General features: G+C 50.8%; 10 protein-coding genes across 10 annotated transcripts; 5 read left to right on the forward strand and 5 right to left on the reverse strand.

The window, feature by feature from the left end:
* Positions 1 to 1,798: 1,798 nt before the first annotated feature.
* Triagg1_602 (uncharacterized protein) lies at positions 1,799 to 2,650 on the forward strand (the record flags this gene model as incomplete). Its single annotated transcript, XM_062901018.1, has 1 exon — positions 1,799 to 2,650. The coding sequence occupies one exon, from the start codon at positions 1,799 to 1,801 to the stop codon at positions 2,648 to 2,650; it is 852 nt and encodes a 283-aa protein (XP_062760952.1).
* Positions 2,651 to 4,274: 1,624 nt separating this feature from the next.
* On the forward strand, positions 4,275 to 5,225 carry Triagg1_603 (CAZyme family AA9; the record flags this gene model as incomplete). Its single annotated transcript, XM_062901029.1, has 4 exons — positions 4,275 to 4,383; positions 4,454 to 4,508; positions 4,574 to 4,951; positions 5,021 to 5,225. 4 exons carry the CDS (start codon positions 4,275 to 4,277, stop codon positions 5,223 to 5,225), a joined length of 747 nt encoding a protein of 248 aa, XP_062760953.1.
* A 1,179-nt stretch (positions 5,226 to 6,404) lies between these two features.
* On the reverse strand, positions 6,405 to 7,451 carry Triagg1_604 (uncharacterized protein; the record flags this gene model as incomplete). The annotated part of the gene is made up of 3 exons (XM_062901040.1): positions 6,405 to 6,790; positions 6,929 to 7,317; positions 7,411 to 7,451. The coding sequence occupies 3 exons, from the start codon at positions 7,449 to 7,451 to the stop codon at positions 6,405 to 6,407; spliced, it is 816 nt and encodes a 271-aa protein (XP_062760954.1).
* A 1,184-nt stretch (positions 7,452 to 8,635) lies between these two features.
* On the forward strand, positions 8,636 to 11,179 carry Triagg1_605 (uncharacterized protein; the record flags this gene model as incomplete). The annotated part of the gene is made up of 1 exon (XM_062901051.1): positions 8,636 to 11,179. The coding sequence occupies one exon, from the start codon at positions 8,636 to 8,638 to the stop codon at positions 11,177 to 11,179; it is 2,544 nt and encodes an 847-aa protein (XP_062760955.1).
* A 173-nt stretch (positions 11,180 to 11,352) lies between these two features.
* On the reverse strand, positions 11,353 to 12,447 carry Triagg1_606 (uncharacterized protein; the record flags this gene model as incomplete). Its single annotated transcript, XM_062901062.1, has 2 exons — positions 11,353 to 12,321; positions 12,388 to 12,447. The coding sequence occupies 2 exons, from the start codon at positions 12,445 to 12,447 to the stop codon at positions 11,353 to 11,355; spliced, it is 1,029 nt and encodes a 342-aa protein (XP_062760956.1).
* A 530-nt stretch (positions 12,448 to 12,977) lies between these two features.
* Positions 12,978 to 14,192, forward strand: Triagg1_607 (uncharacterized protein; the record flags this gene model as incomplete). Its single annotated transcript, XM_062901073.1, has 2 exons — positions 12,978 to 13,067; positions 13,194 to 14,192. The coding sequence occupies 2 exons, from the start codon at positions 12,978 to 12,980 to the stop codon at positions 14,190 to 14,192; spliced, it is 1,089 nt and encodes a 362-aa protein (XP_062760957.1).
* Positions 14,193 to 14,674: 482 nt separating this feature from the next.
* On the reverse strand, positions 14,675 to 15,630 carry Triagg1_608 (uncharacterized protein; the record flags this gene model as incomplete). The annotated part of the gene is made up of 5 exons (XM_062901084.1): positions 14,675 to 14,759; positions 14,828 to 14,990; positions 15,082 to 15,219; positions 15,388 to 15,499; positions 15,616 to 15,630. The coding sequence occupies 5 exons, from the start codon at positions 15,628 to 15,630 to the stop codon at positions 14,675 to 14,677; spliced, it is 513 nt and encodes a 170-aa protein (XP_062760958.1).
* Positions 15,631 to 16,396: 766 nt separating this feature from the next.
* Positions 16,397 to 18,088, reverse strand: Triagg1_609 (uncharacterized protein; the record flags this gene model as incomplete). The annotated part of the gene is made up of 1 exon (XM_062901095.1): positions 16,397 to 18,088. The coding sequence occupies one exon, from the start codon at positions 18,086 to 18,088 to the stop codon at positions 16,397 to 16,399; it is 1,692 nt and encodes a 563-aa protein (XP_062760959.1).
* Positions 18,089 to 19,538: 1,450 nt separating this feature from the next.
* On the forward strand, positions 19,539 to 20,717 carry Triagg1_610 (uncharacterized protein; the record flags this gene model as incomplete). The annotated part of the gene is made up of 1 exon (XM_062901106.1): positions 19,539 to 20,717. The coding sequence occupies one exon, from the start codon at positions 19,539 to 19,541 to the stop codon at positions 20,715 to 20,717; it is 1,179 nt and encodes a 392-aa protein (XP_062760960.1).
* Positions 20,718 to 21,968: 1,251 nt separating this feature from the next.
* Triagg1_611 (uncharacterized protein) lies at positions 21,969 to 23,235 on the reverse strand (the record flags this gene model as incomplete). The annotated part of the gene is made up of 4 exons (XM_062901117.1): positions 21,969 to 22,087; positions 22,175 to 22,271; positions 22,478 to 22,723; positions 23,038 to 23,235. 4 exons carry the CDS (start codon positions 23,233 to 23,235, stop codon positions 21,969 to 21,971), a joined length of 660 nt encoding a protein of 219 aa, XP_062760961.1.
* Positions 23,236 to 26,380: the final 3,145 nt, after the last annotated feature.

Raw genomic sequence — 26,380 nt, forward strand, 5'->3', positions numbered from 1 at the left:
GACGGTCTTTACCTGTGTCTAGCTACTAATTGGATGGTGATACGATGTTGCTTGGCAATAGCTTGCTGTTGAGAGCATAGAATCCCTCATGTTCCGCATCTAGGCAGCAGAAAACGGGTCAGCTTATAATGGTCATGATGCTGCTTGATCGGTGTAGTTGCTACATGCTCGTCTTCTGCGTTGTTCTTCCACGTTTCCTCGGTGGGCAATTCTTATTGTATATTAGCTGGCCCTGTGAGATCTTTTCTTTTATAGATGAGATATGATGATTATGTGGCTGGTTTTTCTTTTGTATTTTTTTTTTTTTTTGGTTTGGTTTGGTTTGGTTGGCTGCAAGCTAAAAATACGACCCATTCATTGTCAAAGTTAAAGCCCCAGCGTATGGTTGCATGCGCCTGGTCATAGAAGGAACAACATTGAAAGACTTTGTACGTTGAATATACCTACACACTGAATCTGAATCAAAAATTCAGATGGTACAGGAGCCAGTATTCGCTGCAGACACTCCATAAATCTTCGTAGTCATTAAGATTACCATGTATAATAACCTACCTTTGATGGAGGCCTACTAGCCCAGAGCCCATGACTTGAAAGCGCGTTACACCTGATGTACTGGCGAGTAAATGTATATTGGACGCGTGTAGCAGCCAGGCGTGGGCCATAAATGCAATTCAAATTCTATTTCTTTAAGATATTTCCACATGTTAGGTACACGTAAGTTTATAGCATCTCGATTATGGGGCTTGCGATAAGCTCTGTGGCGCTCACTTAAGCTTGCTACACCACATAACTTTTCACTCCGACATGGAGAGGAGATACGCAGACGGGTATTTAACCCGACCCTTTTCCTATCATTCCGCGCAACTGATGATCAAGTTCTATTCCTCTTCATAATTATCACACACGTTCACATCGTGTACTCTCCAACTCATATTCTTACATCGCTCCATTACCAAACTATCACCGCTTTTGGTCTATCATACGATGTCCTCGACATCGTTTAGCAGCAGACAATGGGATTCAACCTGGGACGGCTTGCCTAGAGAAATTCGACTTCTCATCTTCGAAGCCTTGGTGCAAGACGGCTGTAGATTGAGTCGCTTGGCCACAGTGTCCAGAGAGTGGCAGACCGAGCTCGAGCGACATAACTTTGGTCGAATCAAGCTAACACCATCGCGCCTCGCTGACTTCAGTTCAATGATTCATCGCAATCGGGTCTTTGTTACCTATATTTGGTTCTGCTTGGAACTTGATGAATATGACTGCGCCAAGTGCTATCCAGACAGTGCAGGCCCGGAGTTTGAAGAAGCATTCGCTGTCAGTGACACAGTTCACTGTCCTATTACCACGTCATTCCATACCCTCTTCTCCATTCTCAGCACATGGGATCTTACCACCAATTTGATACTCGATATTAGTATCTATTCGCCTAGTGACTCAGAACATTGGTTTAAGTATCTGACCTTTATGCCCGATACTGCTCTAGATACATTAGACTGTCGGCGTAACATACAGCATATGGTATTTAAAAAACTAGTCCATCATGACCCTCCACATGGATGGGTTCGGGGTTCTTCATACTACCCTCCACCTCGAAGAATGCTTCTTAACGGTTTTTCTTCAATCATGGAAGAAGGACCGTTTAGTAGTCATCGGTCAGAGCTACAATGGTGGGATCGGCTTCCATCGGTCCCTGTGGTAACCACTCTACTTCTGCGGCAACAGAACCGCCGCAGATGGAAGCCAAAATCGCTTGCACATATGTTTGCCCGTTTTCCTAGACTTCAAGAAGTCCACTATGAACCCTGGAGAGAATGGAACTTTAAACAGGGGCTTACAGACAGAGGTGAGTGTGGCTACATACCTGCCCGAGTTACTGCTCGATGCCATCTGGCTATGCACTCGATTGCTAATAATCTGCATCTTTTATTCAGAGTATCCATATCTTTTTGAGTCTATCCAACGTTTCAACGGCAATCTTAAGAGACTTGTGGTTTTCGAGAATTTTAATCAACAGTATTCAAGGTATATGCAGCGAATTCAGTTCGGGGTTGGAGTATCTGGATGCGACATTATTCGTGAACCAGCCCCTGCTGTCAGCCGGATAGTCGCACTCACCAGCCGCAAGCTTGAGCATCTCGCAGCATCATTTATCGTAGATGCTAGCCACTTCTTCAACATCGAACCCTCTTGGGAGTGGCCAAACCTGACTTCACTTGTGCTGACTTCAAAGTTACTTGCACCAGACGAAAGTCCAATCGAAATTGGAGCTATGCTTCGAGCCGCGGCGGCAGTGGCTACAAAAATGCCACAGCTGAAGACAATGGAGATTTGGAACGGACGAAAGGGCATCGCGGCGCTCTTCAAGTACCAGGTGTCCCACCATATACAGCAGGCTAGAATTGTTTGGAGAGGCACCTGGAAATTGGTCATGGAACCGTCTGTAATCCGGGCTTGGGAAGCTGTCGTACAACAGCACCATAGCTGGAGACTTGATTTTACTGAGGAGCTACTAGATGGAGCTGCTATCAAATCCCATGGTGACGCAATTCGCTACCTTATGCTTTCAGGTCAGGTCATTCGGCCTATCTCGTTGCAGCAGATCCGGATAGAGCAAAGAGCCTTGGGTAATGTAATGACAATGGGATAGTGATTGAAGAATGGACAGAGATATGAAGCGCAATTGCATATATGGGAAATACAAGCCAGCACCCCCAAGTGTGGCATCCAGCATTTCATAGCTCAAACTTAAAGCCGCATAGGTCGCGAGTTATAGTACCAGAATCAAAGATGTATAGCTATAGTAGCAGACACTAGAATCAAGTATCTATAGTAGTTGAAAGTAGCGACGGTAGCAGATACTTCACAAAGCCGAGTATCTACTATCTGTTAAGTAAAGGGTTTCCCTTCTCATGCTGTTCCCACACTTGAATCTTGGGCACTCACTGGAGTACCGAATAGTAGACTTGGGAGGGCTGAATAGCTACTCGGTAGTTATGAGGACATATTACTGCGTCAGTCGTATCGTTATGCCTTTAACTCTTGCCTGATATCTGTTCCAAACATCACACCAGAGACCTTTCTAGCTACGTTACACGTCTTTGATGATCTCAATTACGGCTTTGTGCACTATCCTTGCAACACGCAATCAATGCATCAGTTGCATATTGCTGGTGAAGGATGGAATCGTCCCATTTCACATTGTAAGTGTTTTCCTCTCGGGAAGATGGAAATAGTTTGGGCGTGATACCTTGCTTTACACCTGTTAGATGTCAATATTTACACCTCGGGTATGTCCTCCAGAAATTACCGAGATTCAAGATATCTGTGCTTCTTATCGCGAAAGACTGAATATTCTCGTCAAGGTTTATCCAGTTGAAAACATCCACTGCAAATGTCTCATTTGGGAAATCCGCATTGTCGGAAGGTTACCCTCCGTCACCAGCACGCTGCCCTCGATCACTAATCCATTCCTGGTCGTATAGGCCCGAGTGTCCAAGGCGCCATTGGAAACGATCAGTCGCAATATTCGCGATGGATGAGCCCTGTCACGAAGCAGGTGACCAAAAGTATGGGCGATAAAAGGGCCGAGATGAACTTCTTCGAGTGCCGACATATTCACATGCCCAACGATGTAGACCTTCGCTAACGGCATCGCTTGTTTGGGATATCTTGCGGACGATCATAATATACTGCACAGGCTAAAACCAACGACCGTAATGCAGAGCTCTTATAGCAGTTTGGGCTGCCAGTAAGTTGGCACGGTAGTTGAAGATATCCTCCAGTGATAACGGAGACTAGTATGGCCCAATTTAACAGCTAAACTGAGGCTATAAAACCCGTATTAGCCAAATTTTTAAGCTTATATGATTAGCCGTGGTTAAATGGTTCGTGTGCAAATGCTACCTCCGCATGTTTTACAAGGTAACATTTTCTCCGCTTGTCATATAACACGGTATCTCCGCCTCTCACATAACACGGCATTGACTCTGCCTAGTATACAACACCGTATTGTCTCTAACGGCCATACGAGGTAGCATTACCTCCGCATAGCATACAGAATGACACATTCAAATTCTCCGTCACCGGTTAATTATCTATTTTAGAAACAGCATGAAACTTGTGTAGATCATTGCTTAATTCCACCAATCGTAGATTCTAGACTCTCTACGCAGTATTCCCACAAGTATATAAGAAGTCGACGTTGCTGGTTATCAATCAGATAAGTCGGTTGCTCCCAACAAGGTTGAGACCAGAATCCAAACCACATCAGCATGAAGTCTTCTGTTGTCGCAGCTCTTGGCTGCCTTGCCGGCAGTGCCCTCGGTCATGGGCAGATCCAAAACTTCACCCTCAACGGCGCGTACAACCAGGGCTTTATCCGTATGTCTCCGTTCTTCTTGTAGTTTCCAACCAGCTTCATAAGATATGTCTAACATTTGTACTCAAACAGTCGATTACTACTATCAAAAGGTCAACACTGGCCACTTCCCCAACGTTGCAGGCTGGTATGTTACAAGCCCAAGACCTCTGCTTCTTCCCCGTGAGTGGATTGCTTATAAGGACGGTATAGGTATGCCGAGGACTTGGATCTGGGCTTCATCTCCCCTGACGCCTACACCACGCCCGACATCATCTGCCACAAGAACTCAGCGCCTGGTGCAGCCACTGCCACCGCCGCAGCTGGCTCCACCATTGTCTTTTCATGGGGCCCTGGCGCATGGCCACACCCGTATGGTCCCATTCTCACATACGTTGCTCAGTGCAGCGGATCGTGCACGACCGTGGACAAGACATCGCTCCGCTGGGTCAAGATCCAGGAGTCAGGCATCAACTACAACACCCAAGTCTGGGCACAGCAGGATCTTATCAACCAAGGCAGCAAGTGGACCGTAAAGATCCCAGCAAGTCTCAAGCCTGGAAACTATGTCTTCCGAAATGAGATTCTCGCGTATGTTGTCCCCTTCTTGTTACGCCTCGCCCGAGGCTGATGGTATTAAACTAACTTGAACGATTTCAGCGCCCATGGTGCCTCGAGCCAGAATGGCATGCAGAACTACCCGCAGTGCGTCAATATTGTCGTCACTGGGTCGGGCACCAAGTCGCTTCCTGCCGGAACCCCAGCAACTTCACTGTACAAGCCCACCGACCCCGGCATCTTGTTCAACCCTTACCAGACAATCACCAACTACACAATCCCTGGCCCAGCCCTGTGGCAAGGCTAAACTTGGGGAACACAGAGTGAGTGCATGTAGCGAGGTCTCTGGTGCGGAAAGGGAGACGCGGGGTACATAGGCAGATGGTGCTGGATTGAGTGTATACACAGGTATCTTTAGCGATTGAACTGTGTAGAAAGCTCAAGGAATCCAAAGTATGAATATAAATATTTTACTCATGATATGGTGCGCTGTAATGATAAATGCTTGTTGAAACACATTCCTGCTTGGATACCTCTGCAGAGTGCAGTAATGACATTGTCCAGTATTGTCTTGTTTGCGATCAATAACCATGGGCGGGGCCTGTGTAAAACATCTACGAGTATTCAAGAACACACACAGACTTACTGAGCAATCAAGTTGAATCCGCATCCACAAGTCCACTTATGGATGGTTTAGGCTAGAATAAGCCAAATCTGATTATCAACATAAAGGCGCTTATGCACTGCATCTCTCCAATAAGATCAACTTGTGCTGTACAAACCACCTTTTGGCGGCGCTTAGACACCCATGTCCGATTGTGGGGCCGAACCCCCACTCCGGCGCACTCGGGGTCAGAACCAACAACGGCCACTTCCGGACATCTTCACTCCGGAACCCGGAAAACGTCAACTTCTGGACATTGTCGACTTCTGCACGTGAGAGGTTTTCCGTCAGGTGCGGGGAAGGGGGTTTGAGGGAATATTTAACGCGCACAACTTTCCGACCTGAAGCTCTCCCCAACTCTTCCCAAACATCATCACCACTGCACTCATCCGTCTCTACCATTTGGTCCTTTTTTTTTTTTTTTTTTTTTTTTTTTTGGCTCGTCTTTGCGAAATCTCTTGATCATTGAAGCCTATTGCCCACCACCACAACATCCCCAACTCGCAACCCACAAAATTGCACACAACAGACATAATCATCATGATCTCAGACCTTTTTGCGCAGTTGGCAAGCGCCAACAACCTTCACATGGAGCTTCAAAATATGCTCTTTCTACTTGTCGCAGTCTTCCTCGCTCTCAATATACCTCAGCGATTCCAAGCTGGCTTTATGGGGTTCTTCTCAGAACTTTTTGAGCAATTGGAGCGCTTCAACAGCCTTCGGGTCGAGCTTCAAAATACTCTTGTTTACGCTACCTATGTTGTAACCTTTGTCGCTCCCGTGGCTCCAAAACACTACCAGACATCCATGATGAGCATGCTCTCAAACCTTGCTTCGCCATTGGGCCGCCTCGGCAGCCTCGGCCTCGATCTTCGCGATAGTTTCTGTACTTTTCTTATACCCGACCTCGCTCTCCAGCTGCTGTATATACTCCAGCACACGCGGAAACTCCGTCTTCCATGAGCCTCCTTCCCATTCGCCCATGGAGTCGAAGCTTCCTTGGGCGGCGAAGAGCGGGAAGCTGAGGATGATGTCAGCCGGAGTGAGATGGTCGCAGCAGATGTAGCGACCGCCGGAGGTTCGGAGTTGTTGATCAAGGAACTTGATGTGCTTGTAGATGTTGGGGAAGATGTAGCTTGCGAAGATGCGGTTGGCGACGGCGGTGGTGACTGGGCGGATGAAGAATGGGATCGGGGGTTGTTTGAGTTCTAGAAAGCGATGCATGAGCGTCAGCGTCGAGTTATTGGGGGAAGCGGTTCATCTTCTTGTCATTCTTTCTTTCGCTTTGTCTTTTTTTCTTTTTCTCTTCTTCCTCCGTCTTCTCTTCAGAGAGGGGCTATACGCACTTCCAATCACCAGGCTGAGCACCAGATACGGCATGAAGCTGCCTTCGCTATAGTGCAAAAAGTACTGGTTGCGCAACCAGGCCTCAGTCTCACCACCGATCTTGCCCTCCATGCCCTCTTTCCATTTCTGCGGCACGAGCCGGCGGCCCTCTGGGAAATGCTCGCAAAGATACTGCGCCAAGTGGCCGCTCTCCGCAAGGACAATTGGCTCGGCGCCCTCACCAGGAGGCGTGATGACGACGACGGGGGATTTGCCCAGGGGATGCACTTGTTCGAGCTCTGGGGGTGCGAAAGAGGTTTCCTTGTTGCGGTGGTGCAGCTTGACGTCGAACTTGATCTTGAGCTCTTCAAGCAGCCAAAGCAAGCTTTGAGATCGGGATTGATTGAGCCTGTATCAATTGGATGAGCTGAGGTTGCTGAAAGTTGGGGGAGAATCAGGTGTCGGAGATGCAAGCGGTCAGCTTCGTGTTTGTATGACATACCAGTGAAGGGTGACTTGGGGTTGCTCCTCATCAGTAGCCATGGTGAATTGAATAGCGCAATGAGCGATGGTAGATTTAGAATGAAATTCTGTTCTGATTGAATGAGAAGGCGATGTGTGTGAATTGTTGTAGTTAATTAAGTGAATGAAATCAAAAACAGTCGATGACGGTGTTTTAAATGAAATCAGACATCAGGGTCCCATCAACGTCATAGCGACAACGTTGTTTTTAAAGGGAAAAAAACTAACAATAAGCAGCCTCGGCGCAAATTTCCCAAAAGCGCCACTAGAAAACCGGGGATCATGTCATTGCTCCCGCAGATTCAGAACTCAAAACAGACAGCCAAAGATCCAGGAACAGGCGTAAGTGGGCTTAGTGTCGGAGCTCAGGCTTTCTTTTCGGCATGGGGGGTTTTGTGCCTCGGCCGGATGTTTGCGCCTTTGTAAGCTGGCTTACTGTGCATCAGACGTTCACATTGAGCGGTTGCGGCGATAGATTAGTATCTGTAGGATAGATTAGTAGGTAGCAACTCTTTCATGATTCAAATGTCGCCGGTGGCAATCGTGCAATTGAGTGCAACGTCCCTCGTGATGAGTATATCGTGATGAGTATACACGCCTTGGCGTCAAAAGTGTTTTGTCCGAGTTGCTCCGTCCCCATTACCAAGGGCGTGGAAGCTTCTGGGACAGTTCTGTTTCCGCAATATTCTTAATCTCTCTCAAAGGTTCAATTCCTGTATCACGGTTCCCGTCTCGCCAGCAGAGCTATCGTTTAATGGCATTTGTAACCCTTACTTGAAGACTTAATCACTGAAGAAAAAAGGCCCTGTTCAGATCCACTTCAACCTTCACCCAGCAGGAAGCCTATATTGCCACTTTCAATAATAATAATAATAATATTGATACTCTAGATAGCTAACTAAGTGCCACTTTCAATACAATACAAAGCCTCTTATCAACATAATTGCCATCATTGTCCTTCAAAATCTCTTCACAAGTAAAGTGCGCAGCCCGGCGATCAACTTTTGGTGGAAAAGCATGCGCCACCTGGCACTTCATTTTCCCGCCACATCATTGGCCGCTCACCTCCGTCAAGCCACAATCTCCGAAAATGTTCCGCCACATCAACTCAATCCAAACCCCAGCAATGAATTCTCACATGCTCAAAACTCCGGCTATATAACCTTCACCCTGTCCGCTCCCCTCGAGCCATTGAGCTCTGCGCCATGCACGCACCAAGGACCATCTGCTCAAGATGTGCCTCGCAGATCCGCTCAGTTCAGGCTCGCTCTCTCGGCGGCGCGGCGCTGTTTGCGTCCATGGGTGATGCCTCAAATGCATCATCAAACACATCGTCGAATGTCTCATCCAGTATAACAAGGGACGGGGCTGGAGAGGCAGCTGGACGGCAGCTTTACAGCAATGGGCGAGGAGCTCCAAAAAGGAGCCAGCGAAGACCTTTCAACGGACCGTCAAGCTTCACAAAGAGGGGACCGCTGCGGCCCTCGGAAGACTCTGCCATTGCGCTCTTCAATGATGTCGTCAGTCCAGAGGCCAAGAGGGCGGCATCGCAGTCGTCTCCCCTTGGTGAGCTGGAGATTGCGGCCAAGATTAAGGATCTGTCTGCCAAACAGATGGACGTTGTTGAGAAGCTGCAAGTCTTCCAGACAACCATCGAGCCGCACCTCAACGAGTTCCGCGGACAAATGCCTAAGCATTTACTCCTCTCATCGACTCTATTTCTCGACAAGATGTGCGAAGAGATTGTCGAACACGGCTACACCGGCCACGGCGTCGATCTATCCCTGCTCTACAGCATCGTGAGAAAGACTGATCTCGACGTAAGGAATCAGCTCGTTCTCAACGTCTGCCACGCCCTCATTTTCGATAAGAGAGATTCTGCGGGTCGCAGCGCCTTGCTGGACGAACTCACTGGCCTGTGGCAGCACATTTCCCAACTTCGCCGCAAGAGCCAAGACCCTCGACAGTTGAGATTTGCCTTTCCCTCGTTTCAAGATGTCCGACAAGACGTTGCCGAGGGCAAAGCGACTAACCCTCACACGGATCCCACGACAAGGGCACTGGCTGCCATCTTCCTACAATTCAGCCGGGACGAGGCCCGCGACATCTTGCCGGCACTCTTGACCACTCTTGCCGTTCTCTCAGATCAGCGACTCGTCAAGAGTGGGACAAACATCGTCATGGACCCCTTGGTGAAGCTGGTAGCCGTGGCCCTCGGCAACCAGGAAGATGCGACACAATCCTACGTCTCTGGAATCTTTGACGACCGTGTGCGATACCCCTCGGCGAGACTCACAGAGATTCAAACCTACGTAGTCCAGCAGTGGCCGCACGCAACTGAACTGATACACAAACGGTCAGGCTCCTCGTCCGGTTTCACCGCTCTCCACCGCCAGCTTCGATCAGCATACCTGGCCCGCGATTATGGCACCGTATACGCCATCTGGGAAGACTTCAAGAGTCGCCTGGATCAGAAACCGGAGCTCGCCAAGCAGTTGCACAGCAATGCCGAATTGCTGGACTTTTGGGTCTTTATATGGTGCGCGAGCCGTCGTGCCAGGCCTCTGCAGGAAACGTTTGACCTCATGCAGCGGCTGCGGATACATCCGACCCTCAAAACTTACACGGGCATGATGCACGGGTGGAAGATTTGCAAGGACACGGATCGGATCGACGCGCTCTGGAAGAAGCTGGCGAGCTCTGGCCAGAAGCTCGACGCCCACATCTGGACGGAACGCATCTCCAGCCTGATCGAGGCGGGCAAACCCCAAGCCGGTCTCGAAGCGCTCGCAGAGATGCTTGCGCTGTGGAAGCAGGCAGTCCAGAAGAACGCCACCCACACAGCCGTACAACCCACGATTGAGGCCGTCAATGCTGCCTTCAAAGGCATCATCCAGGTCGACCGCAAGGCCGCCTTTGAGGTGCTCGAGTGGGCAAGCCGCGAGCAGATCCAGCCCAACATCCGGACATACAACATCCTCATCCGCCATAGCTTCCGAGACGACTCCCCCGACGAGGTTCAGACGCTGCTCAAGGTCATGTCGCAGCACGGCATCGAGCCAGATGCAGCCACCTTCACCATCATCCTAGAGGAAGTCATCGGCAGAATGGGCACCGCCTCAGCCGCCGACCAAGTCGAAGCCGTGCACCTCGTCTTCCAGGACATCCAAAGCGCCGGGCTCCGTCCCAACCTCGAAACATACGGCAAAATGCTCTACGCCGTATCATCCCTCGCCAACGGCACCGACGAGGCCATCGCCGCGGTGCTGTCACACATGCGCGCCGACGACTTCAAGGTCACGCCGCACATGGTCACCATCCTCATCGAGCGCGCCCTGCACCGCGACCCGCCCGACATGACGGCCATTGACGCCCTGCTCCTCGAGCACGGCTTCTCAAACATTAGCCAGGGCGACCAGACCCTGTGGGAGCGCGTCATGAGCGCAAACGCCATCACCGGCAACACGGAGCGCGCAATGGCCGTCTTCAACGACTTGCATAGGGCCGGACGGCCAGTCACTTCGTTGCCGTGCCTGGCGGACCTGCTGTGGGCGCTTCTGTCGGGCGACAAGCGTGATGAGGCGCGGCATGTGGTGGATGTGGTGCTGGATTATAAGACGAGGGATGGGAACAGCGACGTCAAGGATGGGCGGTACTGGAGGCATTCTTTCTGGTTTTTGGCTGATGAGGGGGGCTTCCTCGAGGGGAGGGATGTGCCGGACGTGCTAAAGGCGAGTCTGCGCGGGTGAAGGCCATAAGAGATATTATCTAGGAGACTCATAGACTTACTGTATAGTACGTGGTTCATCATACAATGTAAAGTATCAATGACGACAACATTCACATGTCAATACACACTCATAACTGTCTCTTGTGTATCTCTGTTTGGGTATTCTTTATTCTTCTTCTTTCTCACAACAACCTACGTCGTATCCATATCATCCCCCCCTCCACCATCCCTCCCCCCCAACATCGCCGCCACCTTCTCCAGCCCTTCCACCTCACCTTTACTCAACCCCCTCCCCTCACCCTGCCACTCCCCATCACGAACCTCTCCCTCCGGCCCCAACTCCAACCCAACCACCGTCTCAAGATACTTCCTCGACGACGTCTCAATATACTCCGCGCGCTCCCTTCTCCACGACGGCGCCGCCGCCGCGGCAGCATCCGTGCCAGAATCATCCCCAAGACCAGGCAACAACTCCCTCAACGACCCGGACAAAGCCCGCAGCGCCTGCAGCTGCGAAAGCGTAAACTCCGTCGTCGTCGTAATCGGCTGCTGCCCACCGCTCTCTTCAAGCCCGCCTCTATCGCGCAAGAAGGTGAACGGATGAGCCGCCGCCGCACTACCACCACTCTCTCCATTCGTCTCTTCCGTCTTGGTGGTATCAGGGACGACGCCCAGTAGGGACCGCAGGGTTTTGAGAAGAGCGTCGTTGCGGGCTTTTTCAGCTTCCAAGACGGCGTTTAGCTTCTGACTTGCTTGAAGCCGTCTGCGGAGGGCGTTGATTGATTCTGGAGAAGGCTTATCGATTTGTTGCGCCGCAGCGGCATCTTCATCGGGGAAATCGAGGCCGCTGTAATGTGAGAGACGCATGTATGGCTGGTCTTGCGGTCTGACTGTGATAATATTCTGCATAACGTAGAGTTCGAAAATGTCAAAGTTCTTGTCAATGGAGGCGTTGAGCAGTGTTTCCAGCTGGTGTGTGCCGTTTTCGATTTCGAGTTTTGCGGCTTCTTCGGGAGAAAGGTTGGGGTTCTGGTCAGGGTTCTTGCTGCTTTTTGAAAAGCCGAGTTTCTTGGGGGGTATAGAGAGGAGGAGGCGTTCAACAGAGTCGAGAGCACGGTCGGCGAGGACGTTGACGGTGTTGATGATGTCGTCGAGGAGGGACTGCGGGGGGGGAATATGTCAGCTTGTTGTTGTGATTTCTTGAGATGGAAGAATTGTGAGGCGTACGACGGGGGGGTAGCTAAAGTGCTCTGTGAGGAGCTCGTAGTCGGAGTTGCTGGCAGCCATGGCGGGCTGAGGTGGACGAGGCTGATGAAGATGGTGATGCTTAGACGAGGCTGTGACGCGACACGGCGCGTTGGTATACAGAGTTGAGCTTTGTCCGAGTCGTTGCCGATGTCGATTATTAATTGTTCAGCGGTGTGATTGATCCAATGAGTCCAAGTTTGTCTCAAGATTGCGCAATCCAGCGCAACAACCAACCATTCATCAATTCATTCCCATTCTTTGTCTTCGTCTTCGTCTTCAATTCGTCATTGTAAAATCCACAAACAAAGTAATTCAATCAAAGGTCCCAAAGTGGGGCTCCAGTGACAGCTCCTTCGGTACGTACCGATCCCCCACTTCTCTCAGCTCTTATCAATCATGTTCCAAGGCGGTCTCGCCGATCATGTCCAATTATCGACAATCCACACACAATCCGACTCTCCCAACACTCTCATATACAACTCTCCTATACATAGATTCTTCATTCTTTTCTTCATTGCTTCATTCCTTCATATACGGATCGCGCGGATACGCCGCTCTTCTCGCCCAGCATGTCGAAATACGCCGAAATGGCCAAGGGCAAATTGTCCTCGGGCCGCGAAAAGGCCTCCGAGTACAAAGGCAAGGCCAAGGGCAAAGTCGTACGTCGTCGCATCGCATCGCATCGCATCGCATCTCCAGCGTCTCACAAAATGCTACTCTATATATTTAGCATGATACACCAGACAGACACGAGCTAACATATACATCTTCTTCTTCTGCTACAGACAAAGCACATCCCCGGCCGAGGCCACAAAGAGGAAAACGATGCTCCCTCCCACGTCGCCCGCCCCTTGGCCTCCCTCCGCGACCCAAACTCCTTTGCTCCTCCGCCCAAGCGCACCGGGTCCGGCCTTGCGCCTCCACCGCCTCCCTCCACAGCCAAACGATCCGTCGTCGCGGCGCCGTCCAAGTATCAAGATCCGCATGGGCCGAGGGTCGAGCCGCCGCCTAGATTCGCCGACGAGCACCAATTGGAAGCGTACGAGGCAGACCAGGAAGCCCAACCGGCATCATCCGGACCCTACAGAGTCAACACCACGGGGCTCACGACAGATCATCTCCCGCCTCCCCCCGTGAGGAGAGACGCCGCGGGCAGTCGGAGTCCGCCTTCGTATGATTCAGTCGTCGGCGCAGCCCCCGGCGACACCAAAGCCCCGAGTCTTCCCCCGAGGCTGCCTCCGCGATCAGGGTCCGGAACGCCGGATCGAACGGCCAGTCCGCTATCAACACTCGGGGTCAGCTCCGGTAGCCTGAACCAGGGCGCCATCAACAGATTGGGCGCAGCCGGCATCTCTGTGCCCGCCTTTGGCATTGGATCGTCTTCTCCCAGCCATGCTGACGACGAGGCACCTCCCCCGAAGCCTCCCCGGCCAAACGCCACCCCGCCATCACACCTCAATGAGCTGCAGAATCGCTTTGCAAGACTGGGAACTTCACACACGGGCTCTTCTACGGGACCTCCAACTCCTCCGACCGAGGCTGCTGCCGTTGCCGCCGTTGCTGCTGCTGCTGCGCCGGCTGCCGCTACGTGGGCACAGAAGCAAGCTGCTATCAAGCCGGCAGCACCATCCCCGTCGCCAACAGGATTGCCGGGCCTTGCAGGAAAGAAAAAGCCTCCTCCTCCCCCTCCCAAGAAGAAGCCTGGTCTAGCTGCCGCAGCTCCTTCTCCTGGCGACGGGGGCCCACCACCCCCTATCCCCTTGTCAACTCGTCCATCATTCTAGTCGGCCTCTCTCTTCCGTCTGTCAGAAAGAAATTGTCTGCTGTACATTTCACTAATGGAAGCAATGGCGTCTTGTTGCGTTTTGCGTTTTGCATTACACATTTTCGTATATTGCATGTCCTCTTGTCTGTCTCGCCTGGCGTTGGGAAATCATGGATTGAATAGCCGTTGCCCAGAATACTTTGCAAGGGGATTTTCGGAATCTCAATTTTCATAGAATAAAAGCACCAGAAAAACAAAACATAATTTGGATCAGCAACTTTTTTTTTGTCTTGTTTAAATCGTCTGCCGCTTGTTTCTCCAGCTATGAGGCTTTTAGGGATATATGCCATGCGCCGAGTAAAACGCAAAAATGGGACTCGTAACTTGTGTTCCTCCACTCCGTCTCTCTCCAATGTATCTTCCCCCTGTTTTATGAAAAAAAGATCTTGGCCCTCACATTCTGGAGAGCCCAAGGCTCCGGACAATGGACACAAAAAGCACTTAGACCTTCATCTCGGTGAGACCGTGCTTCCAGACGATGACATAGGGGGTGACACCATCCTCACGGTAGTTGAGGAGGACGATCCTATAGTGATATGAGTCAGTTTCAGTCTCGTTAGACTAATACAGAGGATTACACAAGTTTTGACTTACATTCCGTCGGGGTTCATGGACTCGCCAGTGTAGAACTCAAGGTCCTTGAAGTTGGGCAGCAGCTTCTCCTTGACGTAGGTCTGGGCACCCTTCTCGAAAGCGGTGATCTCCTCGGCGGGAGCACCCTTAGCCTGGAGGCCGGCCTTGACAGCCTTCATGTAGCCTGTTGACGGAGTCGTGTTAGCAGGATTATACCTCTGAGAATCAGGACGAGTACACGCGTAATGAGCATGCCACGGAGGGGGAAAACTAACCCTTCAGGTAGGTCAGGTAACCCTTCTTGTCGAAGCTGGTGGACTGGAGACGGAAAGAGTGGACGATGTTGTTGACCTTGACCTCGGCATCCTCAAGACCCTCCTCGGCCTCCTCGGCGGAAGCGTTGGCACCAGTGTCTATAATAGAATGTTTGTTAGATATGAGCCTGTATAGTACCAATGATTGGCTTCGCTATTGCGCATTTCAACCATCTTTTGTGTTCAGGCGCTGATGCGGCACAGGAGAGACAAAAGACGGAAGAAAACTGAGCTGCAAGCCGGACGGGGTTCTGTTTCTGTACGCACCGACGGTGACGGCGCCCTCGGTAATCATGGCGCAGTCGGCCTCGTAGACGATGCCATCGACCTCCTTGAGGTCATACGAGTCCGAGATGATCTCGTCGTCGGTGATGAGGTCCTGTTCAAAGATTTGCGGGGTCAGTTTTGGCCGTTTTTCTTGTTTTTCTTTCGCATCTCCCAATGGCGAGACAAACGCTGGAGATGGGCAACAAAATGCAGAGCAAAGAGACCAACCTTGTAGATAAGCATGGCGGCGGTTGTGAATGGACGGAGATTAAATGAAGGGAGGATTTTTGGGGGTATCAGCAAAAGGGAAAAAAGAAGAAGAAGCAAAAGAAAAAGGTGAGATGGAGGGGTTATTAGCGAGGAAAGAGGCAGGTTGGCGATGGGTGAAAATCAAAGTGGGAAGACGCGGATGTGATTGGCCGGAGCATCGTTTTCGGTGGGGAGGGGCTTTCGAGCGTCCAAGCAGAGGGGCGGATTCTTACACCAACTTTGCACGCCCCGCATTTGGAAAAAAAAAATTGAAACTGTACTGTAGAAGCTGTTAGCGTGGGAGGTGGCACTGCTGGAGTCGATTAGATCTGGCTGGATGTTGTGAGGTATTCCTGGAGTACTTTTGATGAGCCGGTTTGTTGATGGGGCGCGTTGATGCTAATGAACATTGACAGAGATATACCTAGCTTGACTTTTAAGATACTTGGTGAGCTGGGGTGCGAATACGACAAAGTTGAGAATGGTGGTGATGTCTACAAGGCCACAGACAGATGAGCAAAGGACCTCGACATATAGGTACCAGGTAGTCACAAAAGCTCAATTTCTCTACCTAGGCAACTTGTTCTCCGTTTGTCTAAGCCATGGCTGTTGCTGAATGCAACGTAGCAACCCATTTTACCCAGCAAAATGAAGCTGAGATATGGTGTCAGCAACAGCCTCAAGCTCGAATAAGCTATTCATACACTTATCCCTCCTATACAGGTTGTGTCTTACAAGTCCCCCTCCGCTCCATCCCTCGCTAATCCAGCTCCATTTCTTGGTGGGATCTCTTCTTCTTCTTCTTCTTGTCGCTCTCTCCGGTCTTTGTTTTCTTCTTCTTCATTTTCTCCTCTCCGCCTTGCTTATCCCTCTTCCGCTCCTTCTTCTCTCCCTTTCGCTTCTTCTTCTTCCTCTCCACCTCTGAATCATCAGTAGTATCATCGTCCGTCTCAATAATAACCACGTCTCTATCAGTCATGGCAGCATCATTGTCTGTTGCAGCTGATTCAGCCACAGCCTGTCCACTCATTTGCTTAGATGCCGCCATCTCACCATGCAACTTTGCAATGTCTATCTGTAGACTGTCAACGCGGTGCAGCATTTCCTCCTTGTGAGACTTCTCTTGTTGATCAAAGATGTCTCTCAGCGTGCCCATCTTAGCTTGGAGTAAGCCACGAATATCCAATTGCGGTACTCTTGTGATGACAGCATCAAGATCGTGAAAGACTGAGTGTGCTGACTGGGGAATCGTCCAAGCAGAGGGGGCAGGCTCAACGAACCTTTCCGTCCACTGAAACACGTCAACATCGTCTCGCGCTTGTTCAAGCCAGGATAGCAGCATTGCTTTTTGTGATCTTGTAGCCCACAATCTTACTGTCTGCTTTGCTAGACTCGGCAACACTCTGACGTTCTTGTCGGTCAAGACTTCCATGATGTCTCTCTGAATGATGCCATTCCAGTTCTCGCTCTTGAGCCGATCAAGGAGGGGCTGAAGCTTCGCCATAACGTCTCCGCGGAAGACTTCCATGAGAGTCTCGCGCACCCTGACAGGCCTAGGCGCGAAAACAGATGTTGGCGCAGGATTCGGCACTGGAGCGGGCATCGTGATTTGTGCTGGCACTGGCACTCGCGCTGGCACTGGGGTCGGTATCGACATTGGCACAGGCATCCGTGTGATTGTTTGGGTTTCCGCTGGCATTGGCATTGGAGCTTCGCGCCTCTCTTCTCTAAACTCCGAAGCTTGATGCGCAGCGGCCGACTCTCGTTTGATAGGGGTTTGCTCATCTTTCACCTCAATGACCTCATTAGAGGTATGGTCTCTAGGAGTTCGCAGTTTTTGAATCACAACTCTTCCATTGATCTGGTGTATCTTGGTGTTTGGCATGCGTTGTAGGGCAGAGGGGGTGAGGTCCCACGGTTGATCCAAAGTCAGATACTCTTGACGCCAATGCATCTCGTAGAAATAGATAGCTGTCGCGGCCTTGTTGTGAGTGTCAAAGTCTCTGAAAAAAGCATGTGCCTTGCTATTTTCGTCTTTGCTACCATGCAGTACGACTTGTTGCATCGCAACGGCCACCACTAGATATGGGGCGGCTGGGCAATGGAGCAATTCGGTGTGTCGGGTTAGGCGCTCGGTTTTTTCCATCATCTCGAGGAATTTTGCAAACCCTCTCCAGCCAGTCCAGCTTGCAGCTTCGATAACTTTTGTGGACTTGCACATGTCTATACAAGCGTTGAGGCATTCCTGATATCGCTGGTCATCGGATCCAAGAAAGCGAAAGATCCCTATTACTAACGCCTTGTAGAACTTGTCGATCGACTGATCAGTGGCGTATCTATCTACGCAGACACTCCTATAGTGACTGCGTAAACCATTCATCTGATCTTTGGATAGCCTCCACGGAAAATTCGTGACGATAGGTAGTGGATTCATGGGAGGTGGTCGAGGCATCTTGGGGTAACAGAGCGATTATCCTCCCGCTCAATGAGACTGAGATGAAAGCAAGGCAAAATCGGTGAGTGCAAACAAATTAAAGTTGAGAGAGAATTTTCCAAGCAGGAAGAAAAATTAATACCAAACGGTGGGAGAGCTGCCAGCTGTCGGGCACTTTGAGTGAGGGCTCGACAGCTGCTGGAGATATTCTGCCAGCAGCAAGCCCTAATCAGACCTCGCACTACATTTTTCGAACATTAATTGGACTCTGTCGTACTCTATACTATTGGAAAATTGATTCAATTAATCTTATCAAGTTATAACGATTTAAAGAGACTGCATAAAGAGGATAGATGTGAAGTTGCGTGCGTATAAGTGAATCGACCACTCCCAAAGGTATGTGAATGCGCCGTACGTCTCAATAGATTACTTGCAATAAAACAGTGTCCAAAGCCACGTTTCTCTTGACCATCTATAAATAAAATCAGTCGTGGAAACAGCTCACTACTATAATACATCGTTCCAGAGTCTTCCTTTTAAAAGTATTTGGCTGCTGATATAACCGTCATCAACACATGTCAACGCTCAGTTGTGTAAGTGAGGAATGTCGGCGTTGATCGGTACAGGATACACGGGTGCACCCCAGGCAATGGCACACAGCCCAGGTACCAGATACTTGGCAACATCATGCCGGGACCTGCAGAAACCACCGATAAAGGCCAGCTGCATCTACCTCTGGGCACAAGATCCGATTCGCCAGCTGTTCTGCCTCCAAAAAACACCAATCTGCGAATCCCATCACATCCTCACCATCACCCCCTTGACTCGTGCCAAGTGGTCTGATCGTGGATCACAACACGCGACACGGCAAGTCGCCTTCCATGGCTCCAGGGGAAACGCTGCTTTGGGCTAGAGAATAATTCGGCGGCCGGCGCTCTTGTCCGAGTCTCCGACCGCGATAAAACCTTGTATGCGATCTGCACCCACTCGCTAACATTTTTAACTTCTTGGCTGGCAGCTGTGCCGTCCATTTTTTTTTTTTTTCTTCTGCCCACCGCCTTAGAGCTTGGCTTACTCCAGTCTACTACTGTACAGTGTTTCAAGGCGCTTGTCATCCTTTGCCGTTACAATCGTCATCTTACGCTCCTTTTTCTCGATCCGGCCGCGCCTTTATAATAAAGAGGAACCGCGTCCATCTTGTTCTCTCTCCCACTTGTTTCAATCTCGCTTCTTTTTTTCTTCTTCTTCTCTTATCGTCTTGTCGTTCTCGTTTATCTTGTTGCGATAAGCCCGCCATCCCACTTTAAACCATCTCTCGCCCCCCCTGTACCTGTACCTCCAACCCATTGCTCGCACGCGCCATCCGACGCAACGCCGAGATTAATTCGCTTTTTTGCTCCGACCACTCCGTGCTTCGACTTTGAATCAAATCCTCTCGACTTCAACTCAGCTGTTTGTCTCTTTTTGCATGGTCGACACCGTCAATCGCATCATGAACAACCTCTCCTCCGAGGCCCCCATCATGGCGAACCACAGCCTCTACGATTCCTCGCTTCCGCCGCTGCCGGCCTACTCGCTCGAGCCCAAGCCCGACCTGTTCCCCTTCATCTCCGACCTCTGGCTGTCGCTGGTGCTGCCCGTCATCGTCTACTGGGTCATGTCGCTCCTCTTCCACTCCATCGACATGCTCGATCTCTTCCCTCAGTACCGCCTCCATACCCCGGAAGAAATCACCAAGCGCAACCACGCGACTCGCTACGAGGTGGCCCGCGATGTCATCATCCAGCAAATCATCCAGGTCACGACGGGATATGCGCTTGCCGTCACTGAGCCGCAGGAGATGATTGGCAAGCAAGACTACGACATTGCTGTCTGGGCCACCCGCATCCGCCTTGCCCAGCGCGCCCTGCCCGGCCTGCTCGGCCTTGTCGGTCTCAACGCGACGGCCATCTCCAAGACCATGTCGTCTTCCTATCCCCTGCTTGCTGGTGTCTTGGCAGGTGGCTACTATCCCGTATCTACGACTGGCTCGGCCGATGCTACCCCGACATTCACTGCGTGGGAGATGACTCTCGCAAAGGCCATCTACCATGTCTTCGTTCCCGCCCTCCAATACTTTGTTGCCATCTTCATCCTTGATAGTTGGCAATACTTCCTTCACCGGTTGATGCACGTCAACCGCTGGCTGTACAGTAAGTCTAACTCCATCGTCTCGCTCACCAACACATTGTTGACCATTCCTCTCTTTGCAGCTACTTTCCACTCTCGCCACCACCGTCTCTACGTCCCTTATGCTTACGGCGCTCTGTACAACCACCCTATTGAGGGATTCCTTCTCGACACCCTCGGTGCTGGCATCGGATTCAAGGTGACCGGCATGTCTCTGCTCCAGGGCACATGCTTCTTCTCCTTCTCAACCATCAAGACCATTGATGACCACTGCGGATACTCCTTCCCCTGGGACCCCCTTCAGCTCATCACGAGCAACAATGCCGCCTACCACGACATTCACCACCAGACTTGGGGAATCAAGGCCAACTTCTCGCAGCCCTTTTTCACCTTCTGGGACCAGCTCCTGGGAACCAAGTACAGTGGAAAGCGCTCCAACACGCCTATCGGCAGGAAGCAGGCTGAGAAGGCCCAGTAAACCTGGCATGACACCACTTTGGTTATTCTTTATTGATATGTGCGCAGAATGCTCTATAGAGATGCACACTCCACCCTTTTTTTTAATACTTTGTTCATCTCATATTGATGGCGAAAACATATGACGAAACGCGTTTTGGATGACGGCAGCAACACTGGCCATGCCAAATTAATACTCTAATGTCTTAATTTTTTACTTATTCGGCTCCATGGTCTGCCGAAGGCAAGAGATGGAAAAGGTTTTTTTTTTCTTCACACTGTACATAGTTGCTAATTTCGGCTTGCTTCTTTTTACTTTTTTTTTTCTTATCATGGGACCGGAGGACGTTTTACTTTGGGGGCAAGAGATGTGAGTAGTACTACAAGTCATGGGAGAGTTATCTGTTTGGGAAATAGGGTTTAGCCTCGGGCCCCCTTTTTTGTATTATAATTGAGTTTGATGGGGAATATTGTAGTGCGATGGATGCTGGGAATGAGGCTTTCTTGGTGTGGGCTTCGTATGAAGCAATGTGGATGGGTGATTCAATCTACCTTTTATTGAAGGTCAAAATATGCTCATCGTATGGGGTTTTAAGATGCCGTGTTTCTCGCCTTGACTTTGACTGATATGAGCAAGTAACTTTGCTGTTGAAAACTGTTCCCGTTGCTGCCCCGTATCACGAAACCACCCTCATTAGGAATATCAAGGAACGAACATCTCTTATGATAGCTGGCTTTTACCAAGATAGCAATGCATACAACAACATACTACAACAATATCTGCATCCCCTAACATCATTTCCACGGTAAATTCTAAAACCATACACGCCAGTTACACATCTTTCATTCTCCAAGACTGCTTCTCTGAAATTCATGTCCATCATCAGCATATCATACTACCCTGGACCTCAACACCCTCCTAAATGATCCTTTTCTTTCCCTAATGAATTACAAATAATTACGTGTTTACTTCTGCCAGGTCTCCAAGAGTTGGAGTGGGGGGTTTCATCACTGCCAGCCACAAACTCTATCAAAACTCTTCGATAAAGTGAAATCGCACGTGTGATTGAGGAAGAAGCGCATCAATAAGGGGGTTACATTTCTGTTACTATGTCGTATCTTCTGTGAAGAATAAACCAGTCTAGGGACTTCGTCAGTTTCACTTACGCCAATATTACGTAGATCTAAAAAGGCCATAAAATAACTAATAGCAGCGACTTCACTGAGATACAGCTACCCCCTTCCGAGCTGACTTCACAAAAGCTCGTGAAAATCAAGTAATGGATAACCTGGACATATCGTGAAACTCATCTCCCCGCGATAACCGCAAGCCATCATCCATGGCCAAGTGGCTTCCAAGTTTCGAAGAAACGACCGGAGCTTCGACGGTGGCTGCGTACGATTAGTAGCATCACATCGTTGAGCTTTTCAGCCACCCTCTCCCCTTCTATCTCGCTAGGGAATGCTTGCTGATATTACCCTCAGAGGAGGCAATAACCCGGGCTTGAACTTGTTTGCCATCCCTCCCACCTGAGACGCCGAAGTTCTGTGCAAGCGCGCGGGCTCCCGATGCGGCCTGTAGAGATCTGATCAGCATTGCCATGGGAAAGCCAACTCAGCATATGGCGAAAGAATGCTGACGTAGGCACAATACTGTTCAACACGCCACCATCCCATGCCCTGTCCGAGCCAAGAGAAACAGGGCTGTCACTGGGTAAGCGTTCGACCCCAAATAAAGATCTGATTCTCATGGAAGACACATATCCGAGCTCCAAGGCTCACCAGCGCGCGCTCCTTGCCTTGCACAGGCGTGTATTCGCAAATTGAGGCGTGTAAATCATATCTCGCTCCCGAGTTTGCCCAAAGCTTGTGATTCTGGGTCCACTCCGAATGTTCCACTCTCTGAGACGCGCCGCTGCGGCGAGAGCCTTCGTCCCGAGCCCTGTGATGCCGGAGCAGCTTAACGGATAAAGGAGGAGCTTCATCTAGCGGAAGCCACAAGGCTTTCTGATTCCAAATATCCATAACCTGCAGCAATATCAGTCCTTAGGCCAGGAGAAGCCGCAAATGGGGAGCAACTAACAAGAACTAAGGGCGCCACCCCGCGAAGACGGATGCATCTCCTACCGTGATTGCGCCCGCATGACCTCACGCCTCTGATGAAAATAGGGTCCCCTGCTCATTAATTTTTTTTGCCAAAATTACAACCCGAGCCCCCAGAGCGCATAGTGCCTCTGGGAATAGTGGCAGAACGCCGATTATCAAAACCCGGGCTGACAGGCCCAACCCTTGTGCAGAAGACAAAGGGGGGTGGCTGCTGTTTAGCTGTTTCATCGTTTTACCCGCAATCGAGCCCGACGGTTTGGACACGATCTGCTCTGCGGAGTCGGCATTTGGGGATGAAGCACGGAGACGGATTGATTCAAAAAGCCCTTGAGGTGGATCGCCTTGATTGCGGGTGCGATATCCGGGGGAATTGTCAGACCGTCAAGATATTCTGAAGCTGCATGGATGGGCCTTGTAGAAGCATCGACGATCATGGCGGATGATTAGTCGCTGATTAATAGATTGATAAGATACGGAATCAAGGGCCGTTTATTGCACAAAAGACCTGTATCAAGCGATGTGAAGAACTATGAGAGCCATTGATGAATGAGGAGCATCTTCGGTAGCCCTTGTCTGGGTAGCATCGAGGTGAGAACCGTATCTCCAGACAGGCCACGACAGGAAGAACGCATCACGTGAGATGCGTAATGAACGACACTGATGCCCTGTACTCTGTATCAGCAAAGCAAAGCCACTTGTTCAAAATTGTGTTTAGACAACCGGCTTATGAATAAGGTACCCAAGGCAGACGACATGGTAGCGTAGGGCGGGATTTGAAGAGCGAAATTTGATGAGCGCACAGTGTTGACAGACAATTCAGGTTGATCATTTGCATTAGGTCGTCGAAACACGGCTGCGTTTGAAGGGCAGCCCTAAATTAAGGCGAGTGTTGATGCAAATGCCATTGTGTTGCGAGCCAGTGAGAGACTTCGGAGCTTTGTTTGGCAGCCGGGCCTTGAGATGAGACGATATTGAATCTCCAGTTCTGGACATGTGATTGGTAGTCCAGCTCGGGAGGTTTAATGTGCCGTCTCATTTCTGTGTTAGTTGGAGCATCAGCGTAGGGAGAAAGGAGAAGGCGCAAAGTAGCCCGCCAGCTTGACTCCGTATGCACGGCCAGCTCGTACGGTACGATAACCGGTTGGAAGCCCCTACAGCAAGGTTGATGATACCAATGTTGTTGGAAGACCCGAGGCTGGGGATTTATGCTGATCAGTCTCATATTGGCGGGCTGTGAATCTTACCACTAGGGCCAATGATGGCTTATTGGGGTTCCCCCTTCTGGCAATGCGCCACAAGAACCAACCACGTTTCTTGAAGAAACATTGTGATATGTGATACTCTGTCCGAAACATCAGTAAAGCGCTCTTGACGAGAATCTCAGCCTTGCTCCGTCGTGCACATACTCGTACGGTTACAATGGGAATAACGATTTGTGGACGTCTTTCTGGCTCTCGGTCACCAGCGGCCGCGACAGGATCGCTTCCCGTCCACGACCCGGAATAGGCAAAGAAGGAGGCTTGTGCTTTGGTTTGGTCCCCATTTTTCTCTCTTTATTTTCGGCCTGCGGGCGGTTCGAGTCGGGCGGGCCAGGCTGAAGATCTGGAGCTCCTGATGCCAGTAGCCGTCGGACCACGCGTACAGTAGCACAAAGAAAGCATCATGTGTCATGGATGTGCATCAACGGGTACACGGAGTATGGAGTACAGAGCAGAGCCATGGTACGGAATCGTGAAGCCACCAAATCCTTTCTCTCGCTGCGTTGCACTGCGTTTTGTCCCACAATCGAGATTGTAGCGTGCGTGCACTGCACATATGCATGTGCAATACGTGGATAGGCCGGGATCCAGTAGTTTCTCTTTCACTCGGCCTGACGATGCTCTAGTTTGAGCATATTGGCACATTAGCGTGCTTTTCAGAATGCCTGCACGGAGGACACACTCGTGAATGCTCATCGATTGGGTGGTACACGGAGTGTTGAAGACAACCGCAATCAAATCATGCAGATGCTAATTGGCAGTCAGCCCTGGCCTCGCCGTCCTTTGTGACATCTGACACGCCTCCGGGGACCTTCTCAAGGGACCTAATCCAGAGTTCCACGTGCAAAAGGCAAAAAGGAGCTCGATGGCCGATTCTCAACGCTTGCGGACCAAGCTGGAACAGGGGCATCGGGGGCCCAACGCAGAAATGCATACCTGAGCCCGCCGACTTATGCATAAGAGGCTGAGACAAAACGAGACAAGACAAGACAAGACAAGACACGCCCCTGTGGCCGCGACCAGGCCTTTTCTGGTCGATTCGGTGGTGCAGTCACGACATGACGGGGGTGTTTGTGGGCATTATCGCTGAGGACGCACTGCCGGGCCGCTGAAGGGGGTCACAAAGAATTTGTCGTGTTGTGCGAGTTACCTCAGCATATCCATGTCCATGTCCATACTCGTGTTCTCTGCCATGACGATACGGAGCAGCTGGCATTTGCTTTAGGCCAGCCAAGGAAGAGTTGAAGCCTGGCAAAAATACCTAGGTATTTACTTGTCTAGAGCTATCGATAGGCCAAAGCCCGACCAAAGCAGCAGGCGGTCGGGCTGAAAGAGGGAAGGAAGGAAGGAAGCCAATCCCAGCATTCTGTAAGCGAGCGATCGAAATATTTTCCATCCATCTCCACTCGAAACGAACCACAACCGCTTTCATCGAGCCAAAAAGGAACAGAAAAATGCATTTCAAGGCATCATGTGCAAACGTCGAGCATCGCGGAGAATCAGAGTATCACGGCGTACGGTAAGGAGCACTGCTCCTGTATCACTGCACTGCTTCTCGGCATGAGCCTTGCCAGGCCCGGCATGGCTTAGGCGCTCGCCATCGTGTGTCCATGGGTGAAACAAGTGCTCGAGTGCTCCCTTGCAGCAGCAAACCAAGACACACCGCACGCAGCCAGACGTCTTCTAGTGTGTGTGTGTCTGTGTCAAGCCTGGGCCTGGATTCGACGTCGAAAACGGATGAGAAGAAAGATGGGGGAAAAGCTGAAGCTCTGCGAGTAAACGCTGAACTGGTGTCGTCATGCCGCAAAACTGTCAATGCTCAACGGCAACGCAGGGGTGCGGATAATGCTGCCGCCAATAATGCAAATAAGCGGCTTCAGCGAGGACTTGCATACAGGTATGGAGCCCAGATGCCACGAGAGGCATCGCCCATGATTGGCGCCGGCGATGCTCCAGCACGGCCCCGTTCAATCTCTCTAGGCCCTCAACGCACGGCCAATCATCCAATCAGCCTCTCGCTGTGCCTGCGTGCGTCAGAACGTGCCCCTGCCGGGACCCTGGCCAGAAGCTTCCTTGGGATCCGGCTCAGGCGGCTGCTGCCCATCCCCGGCTGAGCTGAGCTGAGCTCAACTGAGACCTGGAGTCTGGCATCGCCACGTCCACGTCCCTCCAGAGAAACCTCGGGGGCTGATGAGAGGCCGCTTGGTGCTTTGACTGCTCCCATTGGCACGGCATCGGGCGTTCCGATCAATATCCTCTGGCCAGCAGCTCGCTGTTAGCTGGATGTTAGCGGAGCTCAACTTGCTTCGTCCCCATCACA

Source organism: Trichoderma aggressivum (assembly GCF_033847375.1).
Source record: "Trichoderma aggressivum f. europaeum strain CBS 100526 chromosome Unknown scaffold_001, whole genome shotgun sequence".
Lineage (NCBI taxonomy): Eukaryota > Fungi > Ascomycota > Sordariomycetes > Hypocreales > Hypocreaceae > Trichoderma > Trichoderma aggressivum.